General features: G+C 35.7%; 3 protein-coding genes across 3 annotated transcripts in view; all 3 read right to left on the reverse strand.

The window, feature by feature from the left end:
* Positions 1 to 4,026: 4,026 nt before the first annotated feature.
* On the reverse strand, positions 4,027 to 5,017 carry LOC106710237 (inhibitor of growth protein 5). The gene has a single exon (XM_014502242.2). It carries the CDS (start codon positions 4,977 to 4,979, stop codon positions 4,158 to 4,160), a length of 822 nt encoding a protein of 273 aa, XP_014357728.2. The 5' UTR covers positions 4,980 to 5,017; the 3' UTR covers positions 4,027 to 4,157.
* A 4,200-nt stretch (positions 5,018 to 9,217) lies between these two features.
* LOC123721740 (titin-like) lies at positions 9,218 to 11,028 on the reverse strand. Its single transcript, XM_045681380.1, has 2 exons — positions 10,991 to 11,028; positions 9,218 to 10,922 (listed from the first exon to the last, which is right to left on the reverse strand). The coding sequence occupies exons 1-2, from the start codon at positions 11,026 to 11,028 to the stop codon at positions 9,218 to 9,220; spliced, it is 1,743 nt and encodes a 580-aa protein (XP_045537336.1).
* Positions 11,029 to 11,130: 102 nt separating this feature from the next.
* The window catches only part of LOC106710212 (wiskott-Aldrich syndrome protein family member 3), a 30,703-nt gene continuing 23,428 nt past the window's right edge, over positions 11,131 to 18,405 (reverse strand). The window contains exons 2-10 of the mRNA XM_045681394.1: positions 14,714 to 14,869; positions 13,903 to 14,054; positions 13,229 to 13,497; positions 12,797 to 12,974; positions 12,448 to 12,579; positions 12,100 to 12,247; positions 11,793 to 11,917; positions 11,505 to 11,714; positions 11,131 to 11,340 (exon numbers count right to left, since the gene is read on the reverse strand). Coding sequence (XP_045537350.1) covers positions 11,147 to 11,340; positions 11,505 to 11,714; positions 11,793 to 11,917; positions 12,100 to 12,247; positions 12,448 to 12,579; positions 12,797 to 12,974; positions 13,229 to 13,497; positions 13,903 to 14,054; positions 14,714 to 14,835 — 1,530 coding nt within the window. The 5' untranslated portion in view covers positions 14,836 to 14,869 and the 3' untranslated portion in view covers positions 11,131 to 11,146. The remainder of the gene's footprint in view (positions 11,341 to 11,504; positions 11,715 to 11,792; positions 11,918 to 12,099; positions 12,248 to 12,447; positions 12,580 to 12,796; positions 12,975 to 13,228; positions 13,498 to 13,902; positions 14,055 to 14,713; positions 14,870 to 18,405) is intronic.

Genomic DNA, 18,405 nt, shown 5'->3' on the forward strand with positions numbered 1-18,405 from the left:
ACAAATTTAAAAAGAATATAAATAGTATTTTTCACTTAGATATTAAGGGACAGGAACAGTATTTAACACTTACTAGCAAACTTTTAAGCCTAATATCCTAAATTATGTCGATAAAAATTATCGATATTCATCGCTGCACATCTCTCGGCAAGTCGATGCAAATTATTCCGCAACGGATAATGATATGGTCCAGCGTAGTTTCCTTAATCATTTCATAGCAATTTCGTTCTATTTTGTGCAATTTACGCATAAAGCTCTAATGACTTTCAGTAGCATTTAGAATTAAAGATTATTAACCTCTTTAAATGTTAGCGCCTAATAAACCTCGCTACATTAACAAAATCTAATTTTACGAAAGACTCAAATGTCGACTTACAAAGAAACCATAGCTCTCTCCAGATGTAAGTTTATGAAAATATTATTTTGTTGCGTAATAGTTTATAAAAAATGGCTCAATGATGTTTAAATAATGCTTATCACTAAACAAATGTGTATGTTAGAAATTTGTGTTTACATGTGTTTCACGTTTAATAATTTTCCACAAATTAACAAAATAGGCATTTATAAATCAATTTTTAACAAGACAGTCGTTTAAATGTTTTTTAGTTTAACAAAGATAGACACAGTGTGATAAAATATATATTTACGCCTGTACAAATGCAATAGCAAAAACGCTCAATTATTATTTAACAGGAGCTTAAAAAGCATCATTTCAAACGTTGTATAACATGTTCTAAGGTGTTTCATAAGATCGAAACAAGTCTAATAAGCACTGCAGAATATCTGCTGGGTCCTTAACTGAGTTTACCGCGAAATTCCACTGCCGTTACACCTGAACAAAAACTCATCGTTTTCTAATTTTTTTATAGAATGAAAGGAATGAAAATAAGTTTTTCTAAAAGTATCTCTGCAGTGGAAACTCAATTAGATATCGAACACAAAACTACGTGACTCGCAAATTCTTTCAATGATAGTAACGTTATTAAAATTTCGTGCATCAATTCTTATTACAGATCAAAAATCGAATACTAGTTAACGATTGAGCCGCGGTTAGGCTCAGCCTTCAAAATTAGCACAATTAATTCAAATCGTGGTCCACGTTGAGCAAGGTCCCTTCCGGTCACGCGACAAAACTTAATCTTATTGGCATCAATCATGTCATGTCTAACTTATTTCTAACTTGCTAACATCATCATTATCACCATCAACCTTTATCTGCCTACAGCTTGACATGAGCCTTTCCAAAGCATTCCGCAGTATGCGGTCCTCCGCCTTCCTCATCGAACGACATAAGTGGATACACGTGAAAGGAGAGCGCCCCAAATTGTTAACAGATTTTTTTTTCTGTGTTTCAAATTCCTTACTAGATAGACTGCAATCTTACGCACATTGATGTTGCAAAGCTATAACTTTCATACTAATTTTACAGGACAAAGCTGATATTTATCCACCAAGTAAGACTTGTCTTAACAATTGCTTTACAAAATTATGATAATATACGAAACTAATCACAATAATATTTTAGTATCGAACGAATGTACCTATATTAATCTGATGTGCTTTTTGTTTTTTTCTCAACACCAATTGTGGACATGTACACATTCTCATTCATACATAGAACATACACATGAAAACTCCTTCAAAATCAGTCAGGGCAAATATACATACAAAAACGTGTACCAACTGAAGATTCAGATCATATGCGTGTACGCAAGCCACCTCACTCTGTGCAACTAAAATGCGATTACGAACATGGCTTTGGTCACGCATACAACTAACTTGACCCAAAATCCCCACCGATAGCTTCTCATTTCCATGCCCAAAAAAGGCTTTCGATTTCAATTATAAGCCCTGAATCATTTTGTTATCAATCTTTATATATTTGTTTTAGTTAAATAAAAGAAATCAAATCAATCAAAACGTTTTTTTATTAAAATTTCTTCTTGTCAAAAATGCAAAAAAAAATATTCAATAATATTTACAGATTAATATAATATTTCGAAATTATTATTTTACCCAATTTAACAAAATCATAGCATCCATACTTGGATAATATCACACTTATATTTTTCTAAGTTATTTATTTTTAATAATACAGTAAAAAAATCATACAAAGCAACTTTCACTTAGAACAAATTGGGCCTAAGCTAACAGTTTATGTAACATTCTAACACAAAAGACAGAAATTAAAAAGAAACAAACAACAATGTAATAATTTTTAAACACCAAAAAGGAATACTCAGATCCTTTCATACTAAAATGCTTTCTCTATTAATTTAGTTTTAAGGCAATTTTCAACATTGGCAGAACTTTACAAATATATGGTTATTAACTCAGTTTTTCTTTTTTTTTTTGAGATGATAATTTGATGATATATTCTGGTATCTTAGGTTCTTTGATCTTCAATAACACAGGATTTGAAATAAATTTAAAAGGTAATATTTATTACAAAATTCATTTACAAATAAACAGTTCTCCTATAATGGTGTAACATAGGATGTTTTGTTTTTAATTGGAGTTTATTTTAAATCGGGATGAGCACAGGATTTCTATTAGAATAAAAGTAAATTAAAAAGTAAAAAAAATGTACATCATGATGTATCAATTCTTGTATAAAATTGTCCATAATTACCCACTACTATTGTAATAAACTGCAATATTAATTGTGTACATAAGTAGTAAAACAAAAAATATATATTCTCCCATAATAAAACTTGACCATTTCAATAATACATTCATAGAACATTATAATAGAGCAAAAAGTCCATGTTCATTCTTTAATATTGGTTACTCAATGTTATATAAAAATTACATAACCATTTAAATTTTGTTAATATAACTTTTTAAGTATACTGTAGATTGCTCTATAAATAGAGAGTTACTTTTAAAATTTTGAGCATTTTAAGTAAATAATCATATTATATTATATGTTATATTGTTATGTACAATCACATGTGTACATTTTATTAAGCTTTTTTATTACTGCAAGTTGAATACACTGTTATAATGTATATTTCTTTATTATGTTTTATACAAGTAATTATAATCCATCATCAAAAATAGTTAAATAGAAAAAAACAAACAGTAGACAGCATAAATTAATCAGAGCATCAACATAAATATGTTATTTCTGTACCATTAGAAACTAATATATACCTTCAGTTTTTTTTAATATATATATATTCATGAGTGGATATTTATGCTTCCGACAATTGAATACTTATGATGAATGTGTATACATATTTTTGAAACTGAAGTCCTATACAAATTTCTAAAGTATTGTAAAGATATACATTTTTATGAAGCCGTCTACAAATAAAACATTTTTAGTATTTAATATGTATGTAACTATACTTTATTTATTCATATTTTTCTTCAATTATAAAGTATTTGATTTATTAGCAACACATAGAGTATTACTTTGATTACTTTAGGGCTATGTGAAAAAATGTTGTGAAACAACAAAAATTTTGCACGTTTCTTTTCTTATTTTTACTGGAATTTATGGATATTATCACAGATATTTAAACCATTGACAATATAAAACAAAATAATTATTATAAATAAAACAGTGTTTGAAAAAATTCAAATTTGATTATAAAAAGAAAATACATATATAGAAATATTGTAACTTTATTTATACAATAAAAGTTTAGCAGTTCATTAACATTTTCTCTGTTTCGGAATGAGGTAAAATCTTTACACAACAGATTAAATTTACATAATCCACTTCACCCTATAACCATCCCTTAGTTTAGTGTTCATTTATTACATTTCTAATATATCTCTGAACTTTTGACTCCTTAATTTATATATTCTTTGCTTATTTACAATTCATAACACTATTGTATTAACTATCAATTCTCTCTCATTTCAGTCAATTTGCTTTAAATTTTAAAACAATAATCAACTAATAAAAATTCTACATGATGTGTTAGTTAAATTAAATGCTAAATATTCAACACCATAGGATTTATGGATAAAAAAAATATTTTTCACAGAAGGTAAAATAAAATAATACTTTAAATAATTTAATAATTCTAAATTATCCATGTGCTTATTAACTAAACTAATTATAATTTAGGCAGTCACTTCACCTCTGACTTCACAGGCACAGTCTTTTCTGCGGCTTTATTAGCGGGAGGTTTTGATGTGGATCATTTTTTCTTCCTGTCCTGTGTACATTTAGGACAGTACCATTTGCCTTTGGGCTTAATTTTAAGATCAACACAAGCAAAGTGGAACCACTCTATGGGGCAATCGGGGTTGTCACACCCTATCATCTCACCGTAAGACACCTGGTGACAAAGGCAATAAGTGGGCTCATTGGGATCCACTGGCATATCGAGGACATCACTTGGGTGCGCCATGCCAGCGACAGACTCCAGGTCAGCATTTTCTTCTTGTTCCTTAACAGCATTTGTAGCAGTAGTCGCACCTTTCCTCTGTACTTTCTTCTTTGCTGCCGATCTGCCATTCGCTACTGCGTCATCCTCGCTTGAGGCGCCCGCACGTTTTTTCTTACCTGTAGACGTAGCTGCCTTTTCGTTAGCTTTATGTTTCTTTCTGCCTTTCTTTACAGTAGTAGTGTTAGTTTCCGGGTCCGCGCCAGGTTGCGATGTACGCGAACTCATTACTTTCTCTTGAATTTCAGTTTCGAAGCGTGCGAGGTCAGAGTCAAGGCGCCGTATGTGCTTATCTACCAACTCGTACGTCTGAATTGCGAGTTGCACTTTATCGTCTCCATACTCCTTAGCTTTATTAAATAATCCCTGAATAGTGTTCACCTTCTCTTTTTTTGTTTCGTCGTCCATTTTAGGAATATTCGGTAATAATTCGTCGGCCATAAGATCGATTGTCCTCATTAGTCCGTGAGCTCGGTCATCGAGATCACGCATCAATTTAAAATTTCTTTGTAATTCTATAGGAAGATGTTGAAGACTATCTAAATAATGTTCCAAATAAAGTGCTGAAGTCATTTTGTAATATTTTGTAACGATTCCACTTTACAAATTACAAGTGCCCGAATAAAGACTAAACTAGAAACCGTTCACTGTCTTCTTGCTATGTTAAAAGTTTTACTTTAAATCGTTGCATTAAAACTATTTTGCAAATATTTTCATTAATAAAATATTAAAGGGAAGTTTTTAATTTATCACCGAGTACAATACAAGCGCGATAGCAACAGCAAGCAGAGAGCACGAACTTGACGAACGAATTATTTTACGTTCCATTTCACAGATTTCAAAATTGTCTTGTACGGTTACAAATTGAAATAGGTTTTTCTCACTTTAAAAAAAATTAAAAACTATTGTTATTTACCTTAATCATTTATCTTTATAGTAAATCCATATTTTATTTATTTTATTGATATTAAACATGGAACCATTTAAGTGGTGATTATTAGAATAAAAATTACAAAAAGCAACGTTCCGTGGCTTTAATTTAATAGCGCGGGAATCTTTAAATGTCAGATGCTCCTTGCTCAATGACCATAAACCATAAAGATACAATGAGTTCACAATGGCAGTGGCTAGACAATATTATTCATTTTATAATATTGGTGTTGAACGCGGTCAGTATATATTATAAAAAAAAAATATATAAAAACTGGAGAATTTAGATTCAGTAACAAGCCTATATAGACAAATTAAAGTAGTCCTAAAAATGTACTAGTTTTATTTGTACAATGCATAAATATTATACAAAACACATTAAACTTTAATGAAAAATATGATAGGGGGCTCTCTCTTCACTTAAAAATTACATTAGCACAATCATTACAGCCAGAAATTTTGAAGCATCATCATCAGCTCACTATACATTCCCACCGAGGGGCTCAGAGCCTGCTCTATGTTAGGGATGGCTAGGACATAGTCAGCCATGCTGGCCCAGTGCGGGTTGGTTGACTTCACACATATCTCTGATTTTCTTCTCTTTGAAAAATAGTTACTGGCAACTATTCATCTACCATGAAATTAATTGTTTAAAACTAATGAATAAGGGTGTAAATGAAACAAATATTTAATTTTTTTTATTGTATTAGCAAATAAACGATATAAAATATTTTCTTAATAGATGTGACATGATGCTATAGTCCGCAACACAAAGCATATTTATGAATTACAATTTCTTTTAATAATGCACATTACAAAGAAAATGCTTTGTAAGAGTAAAAAACACCTTGTCTACTTCATTTTTAAAAAATCTATGTACTGAAAGATTCTTGCAATTTTAATAATTGTTACCATAATTAGAATAAGAACTAACAAAGGTATGCCTTTATAAAATTTAATGGACTATTATGAAATTTCAACGGGTACAACAACTCGGATTCAGATATATTAACATTTAAAAAAAGTCATAAACATTTAAAATCAAAAAATGCAAATAAATAATCAGCGTTTGCCGGATTCTGGCAAAATAAGGAGGCGTTTACACAATCTACATAATATAAAACATGCTTTATTTATTTCTCTTACAGCTATAATTTACATTTCTTAGCGCTAATCACCATCATATGCGAATAAAACTACTATACTACATTGCTTGCTGCTCGTACATAACACACTGATCAATAACAAAGATTTAAATACATACATAGGCCCTTTTAAAATGCAAATACATGTAGTACATATTTTTGTTTAATGAGAAACATAACACATATAGAGTTGTTAATACATAGAGAACACAAACAAAACATTTTTTTTTTTCATGAAAGCAAAGTTATTGTGAGATTTTACACCGTCAATCTTTATATAACCACAAATGGCATTTCATATTTTACTATGGAACATGTGATCCATGTTTCTTTACAGCAATGAACATTCATGTAAAGACACTTGAAATTATTAAAAACAAGTACTTTCTTGATATAGGATGTTTATTCTACACAATTTGTAAGTTAGTTGTGGGTTTCAACTGTCGTGACACATATCGTTGTCTCTCTTTTGTTCAAACAGAATGCGAAGGATCAAAGTATGTATAATTTTTTTTTTTTATAGGAGGGGGCAAACGAGCAACGGACCGAGAATTATTTGATCCGACGTCCATGGACATCCGCAACGCCAGAAGAATCGCAGATGCGTTTCCCGCCTTCAATGCAAGTAACCAAGAACCATACAGTAACAAAGATAGATGTTATGTTTAAAAGTACATATGACCTATTTATGTATTGAAACCTTATAATATTAGAAATAAAACTTTGAAGATGAAAAAATTGCATGATTTAACTTATATTTGGCGACTGTTGAGTCAAATAGTTTCACGACAAGGTAAAGAGAACATTTTATATACATTATGGTGGTTAAATGTAACTTACATTAATAAATCGGGTATTGCAAATGTCCGAATTACTTGTGATGATAGATCCCAAATGGAGTTCCTACTCCAGACGTTTAACACATTCAATGCCACTACGAGTTTCACGTATTAAACGCGAAGGGGGAATCAGCAGCAGTGAGCGTGTTAAATAAATTTATAGACACTTAAAAATTAACTGACAACTTAATTCTATATATAGGTTATACATCTACATATTTAAAAATTTGGTACATGTTCGTTGCTCTTTTATTAACATTATATGCAAAATATAGTTGCTTGGGCATTGAGCAACTAAATTGGAATGCATATTAAAACAATAACTCAATAGTTTTTTAACCATAGCTACTGTTTATGAAGTTAAAAAAAGAATAGAAAAATAAAAAATATATAATCTATATATAAATTTTTCTAACCGATGTTTGTTTCCTAGATGAATACAAAATTTAAATACAAAATGGAAGCTAAGGATTATGTGATTAATACATATGAAATAATTGGCACTACATATGCAGGTCACATATTATATGAAATTACAAAAACAGTATTCTTATTACTATGTATAAGTTTCTAAATATTATAGATCTAGTAGACATTCCCGTGGTATATTTACTTTCATCTAATATACATGTGATTATATAAATAAGGACATAGATTTAAATACATAGACAGGCCATTGGGTAAAAAATATACGGAATGTATGTAAAATGCAAATTTAATACTAATGTAATATCTTAAATGACATTTTATAAAGCATACATACATTCAATTTCATACATATTTAGCCACAAGATAAATGGAAAAAAATTCTTGCCTTCTTGTCCAAGACATATGAAAAGAAATATTCACCATTTATAATCATAGTTACTTTATTAATATGCTTAATGTAAAGAGATGAAAATTCCATATTTCTACATAAAATATGTAAGTTTCGCAAAGGGCAGATCTATGTATTGAAACCTTTGAAGTTAACTGTGAAATACCACTACGTAATACTTGTATAAAACATGTTGTTTCTGTTTGTTTCAATGATAAGGGACAACAGTATGTTTTAATGCAAGTGTTCAAATAGTGAATATCCACAGTATGGAATACTTGCTCGGCAAAACAGTCAAAATGTCACCATAGAGGACATAATAATATACTATTCAATTCAATCATAGACTAGCAACTTTACAAAAGAAAAAAGCATAATTCCATTGTTAAAACGCATCATAACAAGTTAAAATATAAATCTCAAAACAGTATTTCACAACCGCTAATTAAGAGACTGTTTTCATGAGATGATAAACGTAATTCCAACAAGCGAAGCACCATTCAATAAGATTGTGCTCAGGTGGGTCTAGATTCAAGGACATAGCTATTATGATAGACATAAAACGCGTAATTGACTTAATTATAAACATGGGTTTTCTACCGAAACACCTGCTCAAGAACATGTATTTGTATTAAGTCTTTCGGCAGTGAAAACCCACGCTAAGTCGACATACCAAGACCACATAGATCAACATTTGAACATAAGTGCCAAATAATATATGCCAACATTAATAATTTATAAAATGGGAAGAGTAGATACTTAACTACATCTAAATCTTGCACTACTGGTTTATCGTCATTTTTGGTTTACATTCATACATACCTAAATCCATTCAAATCTTCATAAAAACGTTCATAAGCCTAGTGAATATACCACTGCTCAAACAATAAATATTAATATGATATACATCGAACTGATTATGTGAATGTAATATATAAATTACGTGTATTATTCCATGCACTGCACCATTAGACACACAAACACACACTTGCCCGCTCCCTGCGAGACGGGTACACAGTTAATATAACACAGACTATCACAATTCTCTTTGCATGGAATAGGGCGGGCGATAGAGCTAGACTAAACGAGTGTTTCGTATTTATCCAGGACGTGGCATTGATTGTTATCGTCGCCATGAGAACGAGATCGCGGGCGAGGGTTGGCCTCAGCACCGGCGCTTTTAGCTCGCGTCTTCTTATCGTGGCCGCAAGTACAAGCCACTGATGTTTGACGTTTTAATGTCTGTGATCTGGTTCCCGCCCACTGAGGGTCACAGGACTCGCTTCTAGCGTACATCTGACGTTTATTCCTTCCCATAGTGGCGTGGGAAAAGGACGCACTCTGACCGCTGTCGGAAGATGGACGCATCGATTCACTCCTCCCACACAAGTTCCCCCCTGCTCTACGGAACGAATCCAGTACCCTCTCCTCGATTTCCTCGATATCTTTTTTCTTAACCAGCCATATCTCTTCGGAGCCCCTTGTGAAGTAGCTGGATCCTTTGCTAACGGCATACTTTTCCTTGTTTTTAAATTTGCAAGTTTTAAAATTATTCTGAGTATTTATATCTTCGTTGATCTTGTGTATGTCTCGGGAGGTTCGCGCGGTGTCTAGCGGCGCCACATTGCGGAAGGCGGTGCCCTGCGACGGGAACTGGTCGGGCACCTTGACGCCGAGGCTGGGCGATCTGATCATCACATCGACGGGCGACGGCATCGGTTTGAATTCCGGCTTTATTATCTTTTGCGGTTCCGGCTTCTGTATGACTTTTTCGCCATCGATGCTTTCACTTTTCTGCCATTTTAGTAAATTAACAGAGTTCCTTGTAATACTGTGCTGGCGCTCTAGGGTCGTATGATTGCTGTGATCTGTCGGTGTATTTTTGCCACTATGTGCGCTCAGCTCAAAAAATACGTTATCTTTAAATGGCGTCGCAGGCGGTGGGAACTCTTCCTTGGTATCAGAACTCAGGCGCTCGGTCCTAGGTCTGCCGCGCACTGAGCCCGGCCGAGACAGTTTACCTACACTGGCACTCGCATCTTCTGCTGCCTTTTCAAACTTTCTTATTTTATCCCCGACCCCATTCGACTCCTCCAGTTTCTTTGCATTGTCATTATTTTTATTTTCAACATCAGTATTTTCCACAATTGTTTTCACATTGTCATTATTAGCTGGAACAACAGATATTTGTTCCGTTTTAACTTGACTTTCCTTAACTTCTATGGAATCCTTCTTAATCACTTTAAGTGGAACGCTATTATTTGTCTCAGTTTTTGAATCAGTTCTGTTTAACTTGAATGGGGGAGGCGATGTAACGATTTCTTTCTTTGTCGGCAATGAATGTTCTTTCTTTAAAATAGGGGACACTTCACTAACTGAGGTGGATGAGGATGTTTTTAATTGTAAAGGCTCATTTTTTAAAACCGGCGATTCTTTCTTGAACGGCGGAGAAGTGAGAGCTTTGAATACTGGAGTATCCTTTGGGTTGGCATCGGCCTTTAATGGTGGAGGTATCTTCTTTGGTGGCGTTGCACTTTTCGGTGGCGACGCACTTTTTGGTGGCGTTGCACTTTTCAGTGGTGAGGCGCTATCCGGTGGTGACGCGCACTTCGGGGGCGATGCTCTTTTCGGAGGTGATGCGCATTTCGGTGGCGATGCGCTTTTTGGAGGCGATACACTTTTTGGTGGTGAAGGATTCTCTTTCTCCGTTACCCTCACATCTTTAGCCGGTGGGGAGATGACTCGTTTTAAGTTTTCCTTTGCTTTCTTCGCCTCTATATCTCGACTGAGGAACGATGAGTTTCGTACATAACATTCATCTGATTTCTGCTCGTCGTCCGTTTGCTCGCGTGCCGTGTTCTGTTCGTTTTCCTTGATCTTGATGGGTACATGTTCGCCGGTGTCTGAGTGTGTGTGGGGGGTGTGGGGGGTGTGTGGGTCGGGGGGTCGGGGGTCAGGGGGCGGCGTGGGCGGCGGGCGCGCGGGCTCGCGGCGCGGCGAGGCGCGGCGTCACGCGCGCGGCTCGGTCCACTGGTCGGAGTCGTCGGAGTCAGAGTCAGCGCCGGAGCTGGTGTCGCTCAGCTCGACGGCGACGCGGCGCGCCAGGATAGAAGCCACGTCGAGGAAGGCGGGCGCGCCGCGCAACGTGTCGTATCGGCCGGTGTTCTCGTCGCAACGCTTCTCCACTTTGCGTAGTTTGATACCTGTTAAAGAAAACAGTTACAAAATGTAGCTTTGTAGTTCCATAGTGCGGAAGTAAAACTGTTTCCTAATTTGCAAACTAAAGGTGTTAAATTCACTGTACATCGTAGATTAGGAAATGAATTATGCACTGTTTGAGTAAAGTTTTGAAGTACAGATGTGTTACCGTCTCGTATGGCCTTGAGCAGGTCTGAGCGGGGGTCGGCGTGCGGAGCGGCGGGCGGGCGCGGCTTGAGTGCGGAGGCGCCGCGCAGTAGGGCGGCTGGCGAAGGAGGACGAGGGCGGTCGCCGGGCGCAGGGGGTGCGGGTGGGGGCGCGGGGGGCGAGGGCGCCGGCGGCGGTGGCGGGCTCATCGGTTCCTCCGTAGACATCAGCCCTACGATAAGTTAAAATAATATTAATTGGAAGACATTCTTTTTTTAATTGTATTTCACAACAATAATTTAAAACTAACCTATAACAGCATGCATCTGATCAAGATGTGCATCGAGCGCGGTGCGGTGCGGAGGCGACGCTCCGTTGATCATTGGCGGGGGCGAAGTACCCTCGGGCGGCGGCGGTGGAGGAGGTAATGCCGACCTGAAAGTATTAATACATAAGGAATATTAAAAGGACGACTTGGTCAAGCTTAAAGGGTTACAGAGGGATCTGTTACAATCGAAAAATTGTGAGAGTTGTAAAGTGTATCTACTATCACTACTAGTACTAGTGTTGAGTACTTCTTTTCGGGTTGTCATTACAATGAAGGGGTGATGCGTTACCTTGTGGGCGTGAGATGTGCAGGCTCGTCTGGTGGGGGTGCGGGAGGCGCTGGGGGTGGCACGGAGGGTCGCGCGCGGCGCGGAGTGCCCGCGATACTGCCGCCATAGATCGGCTCCGCGGTACCATACGGACTCTCCTCCGCTACCACTGCATAATAAATATTTGGTAAGATTTTTTTTTAATTTGATTCTACCACACAATTTTTTTTACTGGCCAGTAACAACTGTATTTGTCAGTTAACTAACTGTATTTGTCTATCATTAGCTAATTATGAGCTCCAATTTTAACCGTACTTAAAGCGATTAAATTGTGTTATTTTATAATAAAAAAAATAATATTGTATTAACCATGTCCATTGCCCGTAAGTCGGGGCTGTCTGTTCTGTTGATTTTCAATCTCAATAGAGTTAGGTCTGGCTGGCTGCGAGGTGGGCGGACGGTTCTGTGGTGCTCTGTACCCACCATCCGTTACATTCGTAGCTGTAATATATTAAATTGGTGTTAAAACTGTACTCTCATTTAGAAATTTCCTTTACTGAATTACGGAAATTTTATACATTTAGCATTATAGGTTCCCTGGAATTGATATGAATGTAGAGGTGTAGTCCCAACGCCCGTATCTTTTGTCATGTCTACTTAATGAAATTACATACAAATTAGATACAAAAACTATTATATAAGTGTATGTGGTACATACTCTGATATAGCGGTTCCCGATAGTGTGTCTCGATGTTATAGTGACGTAGCTGACTGGGCGCCATTATGTGTTCGCCGCGCGTTACCGCCTCCGCCTTCTGGCGTTCGCGCGTCGAGTGCGGGGTGCGCACGCGTCGCGCGCTGCGACCGTCCGCGTTCCCACTGCGCGGTTGACGAACCTGAACACATAAGAAAAAAATATATAGGAAAAGAAAGATCGATATCGTTTATAATCTTTCGTAAGAATTTACTATGAAATAAAAAATATTGAGGAAAACTTATGCTTTTATATCTGTAAACTAATGTAAAAATACATATTACAACAAACTTAATACATCGCACATCAGACAAATAAAATTTTAAGTCAAAATATGGATGGGAAAGAGGGACCTTTCCTCTAAAACTGTTCTGAAAAATGCTAATGTAATCATACCTTCTTCCCCCTATCATGCTGAATACGTTCAGTATCCTGCAACATTTCTCGTCGCCACAGCTCAAAGAAGTAATCCGGGTCTGTATAGAACTTGCGAGCGTCGCGGCCGTCGTCGCGGAACTCATTCAGTTTCTCGAGCGGCGGCGGGCGATCGCAGCGGGCGTATGTTGCCAACATGGCCGACGGCATCGAACCACGCGAGAACAGCTGCTGCTGGAATGTGCGCGATGAACGGAACGCCTTGCGCATCTGGATGTCTTGCAGTGATACTGAAATACGTACATTAATATTTTTAAATATTTTTAATGCAAAAATTTTACATTCAAAACGGGCTAATTACGATTTAATGAATAAAAGGAAACCTTTACTAAAACATTAGCAAGACCGCCTTGAATATCTAGCTGTTGAGTCACCTATTACTACAAATAATATTCTACTGTAAAGGTACACATTAAGTGTTTTGAAAATATTCTGATATTATTCTAAATATTAAGGTGATTGAACTTTTGCCACTTATGTTCCTCTGACCGTTGGTGTCTAAGACCAAAATTTCTGTAAAGAACATTACTTCATCTCTGTCATTATCATTGACAAAAAAGAGATAATATGTTTTAAAGGGGTATTTAGGTCTCAGAAAGTCAAGGTGATATTTTTATCAACATCAGTCTACTAACCTTCCTCAACGCCCGAGTCCAACTGTGTAACCTTGATAGCCAGCCTATCTATCCTGGCTTGCAGTATATTCGTCCTCTCCGCCAGGTCGGTGGCTTCCCGCGTCAGCTCTCCAAACATATCCTCCGCATGTTTCGACAGTGAAGACAATTGTCTGCAAATTATCATTCAACAATAACTGACCGTTGGTCTGAGACCAAAATCTCTGTATAAAACATATCGTCATCTCTGTCATTATCTTTGACAAAACAGAGATAACAAAATGTTTTAAACAGAGACTTGTCTCAGAAACCCACGGTAAAATGATAAAATATGTTCGATTTATTTTCTAGCTTTATTTTGTATTACCAATAATCCTGTTTTATTATTCAGCCTTGATATGAACTAGGTAACGTGTATTTGTGTCAACATTGTAAGGAATAATGCAAGGGCATGATAAAAATTATGCGTCATTGCATCTATTGTATTATGCATTATCAGACAAACGGTCAGACACATTGAGCGCAAACTGATCAAGTTACCTAATGCCAAGGCAAGTTTTATGAAGTTGTATCACAGAACAATGAAGTGATGTGCTTTTCGGTGATGATTTGGAAATGCTTGGGCCCAGTTATCTTTTCTTAACCATAACTTCACACTGTTGCTTATCCCACCTTTGTTGTTGATGAATCTAATTAAATTAGTATAATAACCATTTAATTTGGCATGTCGGGGACAAGTGTACTCTTCTGCCTGAAGTATCAAATTAAGTCCAAGTTACTGTACTAACTTGCTATGATGTTATCTTAATGTTGTGTTATTGTTGTGATGTACCTGACAGTGTTGGCGAGAGTGCCGTTGGTGACGGCCTCTAGTTCGGACGGCACCGCGAGCCGCTCGGGCACGGTGCCGCGCGACACGTGCACCGGCTCGACACAGCGCTTCGGCAGCGGCATCGCTGCGGCGCCGCCGGCTACCTACTCAGCATCACTGTAAGTAAAACACATACGGGATTTAATTAATCCTGAATTTAAACCCAATTTTCACTTATCAGCTAACTTGCGTGGAGTCGCATTTTGTATACTAGCGTGTGTGTCACGTTCTTTTTCTTATCAACTTAAATGATTGTTTCAACACCATGTGACGTAATATAATGTCCTAAACTTTTTGTTTTCAGAAATAGTGATAAAGGCAATACGAATAATGGTATAGCGTTAATAAACTGATCCTAAGTTTCTGAGATGAAAATCCCCGTTTAAAACATATCGTTATCTTTGTTACGTCAATACAAAAGTTTTATACAAATACATACTAGCTTTTACCCGCGACTCCGTCCGCGCGAAATAAAAAATAGAAAACGGGGTAAAAATTATCCTATGTCCGTTTCCTGGTTCTAAGCTACCTGTCCACCAATTTTCATTCAAATCGATTCAGCCGTTCTTGAGTTATAAATAGTGTAACTAACACGACTTTCTTTTATTTACATAGATTTTGGTGTTAGAAATCTATGGTGAATCGGATAATTTCAATACTCGCGTATATATCAGTGAAAACGTTCAATTTATTCATAATTGTACATCATATCGTTATGCATGGCTCACTCGACGTGCCCGTTGGTTAGTTGATAATAATTAACAATTAACAACGAGGAACCGATGGTGGGAAGTGAAAATCAGGAAAACAGCAATTTGTAAAACTTTTTCATTTTGCATTCTACTGTCATACACGAATAGTCATGTTCTATTTGGTTATTCCGGATAGTTATTAGTCATTTAAAATGAGTAGGACAGTTTGTCTCCTAAATCTCCTAGTAGGTTTGATTAAATCGTCACGTTATGATGTTCCGTTGATCCGTCTTTATCCGACACCCTGTATAAATAAAATCAACGATTCTATGGTTGTTAACACGATACTAGATTGTAGAGTAATGATCTAAATATAAAAATAAAATGATGTTTTTAGGTTCGGTAATCTGACATTACAGGTCGACGCAGCGTGGGCAGGCCTCCCGCAAGATGGAACGATGATCTGGTCAAGGTTGCGGGAGTATCATGGATGCGGGTGGCACATCGTGGCGATCTTTGGGGGAGGCCTATGCCCAGCAGTGGGCGTTACGAGGCTGAATGGATGGATGGATGGAATCTGACATTTAAATTAGTTAAAATATGAGTTGCCGTGCGTTTCCGACTCCTAAATCTCTGTATAAAACATATCGTCATCCCTGTCATTATCTTTGACAAAACAGAGATAACGATATGTTTTAAACGGATATTTCAATTTCAGAAGCCCACGGTAAATGCAGTACTTCAGCTTCAGGTTATGGGCAAATATAAATATTTTATAATGATTGAATGCTATATTATAAAAGTGAACGATTTATCATAACAAGAGCAAGTTCAATAGTCTCATTGCATAGTATTCCCGCGTATTGTGATCGTGCGCTGTGTAATAACTAGCTACGTTGTACACTATAGAGGTACCGCGATGTTGTATTAGTAAACGTAATATTACGTATTACATCATCATCAACTCACTATACGTCCCCACCGAGGGGACCCTAAGTTAGATGTGACTAGGCCATAGTCAAGCACTCTGGCCAAGTGCGGGTTGGTCGACTTCACACATATCATTGAACTTCTTCTCAAATATGTGTAAGTTGTATCACAATGTTTCCTTCACATGTACATAATATGTAAATCGAAAATCACATTTTATTTATTACGTACTCACGTATATTGCATAGAGTGCATTATCATTATATTTGCAGAGATTCATTGAAGGTTACGAAATAATAATAGCGTTAGTATCATCTTCTATACTGTAAAGTAGAACAGTAGATCTATAAGATAAAGGACATTTTACCTTTAAAACGCAAAGAGTTTCTCTTTCAACACTTATCTATACAAAAAGACTATAAAACTTTGCTAAGGTTTCATTGTGCTATGTCATCAATTAAAATTAAAAAGTTTAATTCATCACAGTCATGTAAAAGAATCCAATTACGAAGCATAAAGAGAAAATTTGACAGATTTATATCGAATATATTAAAAAAATCTATAAGAAATACAGTTGAATGAAATTAAAACCGGAAAAATATAATAAACGTATACACGCGAAACAATTTTATCATTAAAAGTGTTAAATTTGAAAGTTTTTGGTTAATAAAGTAAAACATAAATGAAATTTGTTAAATTAATATAATACTGTAACTGTAAAAAATGCAAATCACTCTCGTGTCTATTATTTCTTACTTAATTTCCTAGCCAAATTAAAATAAAATTTCCATCAATGTTAAATTCATGTTCCTACCATTCCAACTATAAACATTGTTTAATATTCCATATTAAACAATGTTTATGGTTGAAATTGGAGCTTTACTCAGATTAAGAATATGTATCATCCCAAGTAACTATGTGTTTCTAAGACCAAAATTTCCGTTTAAAACATATTGCTATCACAGTTTTGTCACAGATAATGAGAAGGATGACCATGACATATATGTTTTATAAAGAGTTTTTGAACTCGGAAACCCACGGTAACTGAAACAATAAACATATAAATAATAATAATAATAATAAGAAATTTTATCATTCCATAGATAATAAACTTCATTAGATTAACTTATATGAATTTGTTTAAATGTACTGTGAACAATGTATGGCAGAAATTGTTATTTATCCTTATTTTGTTGTTTACTGGATAAAATATATAACACCATAATACTTCATAGATTCTCAAGGTCATAGAGCACGTCCTATTATATTTAATGATGATGTCGTTTATTTTCAATAGATGTAGAACACTCCAATGTTCTCTTGAGTAACATAACAATGGACACACTTTCAAACCACCATATATCACCTTGATAATTTCGTGTCAATTTGACAAAATAAAAAAGTAAAACACTTGAATGCATAATTTCATCTCAATCAGTAAACGGGAAGTGGATTAAATTTATTTTCAAGATCTGATGACAAACATCGGGGCAGGTGAAAACTAAACAAAAGCTTATAAAAAAAGAGTTGCATTGTAATAACCTCACGAATAAATAAAGATCTTCGATTTCATTCAAAATGGTACTGTCGCACATTAACTCATGTATTGAATTCCTTTGATCACATGATTTTAATATGGTATGCGATTACAAGAACGCGAGTACAGTTACACACTAACGACGTTTTAATGTTTTCTACGTCCTCAACAAACTTCTATAGGTTTACTGGAATACTAGGTTGTTAATTGACTTTAATAGGTTAACCTCATCTCTCTCTGTGTCGGTCCCTCATTTCTAAGGATTGTGGTCAGCATGTGTAGGGTCGCATCTGGAGCGGATGATATGCCTCCACCGGCTCCTGCCCAGCGCATCTCTCACGACGGTGTAAAATTTTGTGGACGATAACTCCTTCATTTGGTCAGTCCATCTTGTTGGTGAGCGGCCGCGTGATCTTTTTCCTTCAGTGTTGCCAACGAGTCAGTTTTTCTAGACTTTCGCCTCCTCTCAGTAATCTCATAATCAACCTATTTTA

The sequence above is a fragment of the Papilio machaon genome, chromosome 15 (genome assembly GCF_912999745.1).
Source record: "Papilio machaon chromosome 15, ilPapMach1.1, whole genome shotgun sequence".
Classification (NCBI taxonomy): domain Eukaryota; kingdom Metazoa; phylum Arthropoda; class Insecta; order Lepidoptera; family Papilionidae; genus Papilio; species Papilio machaon.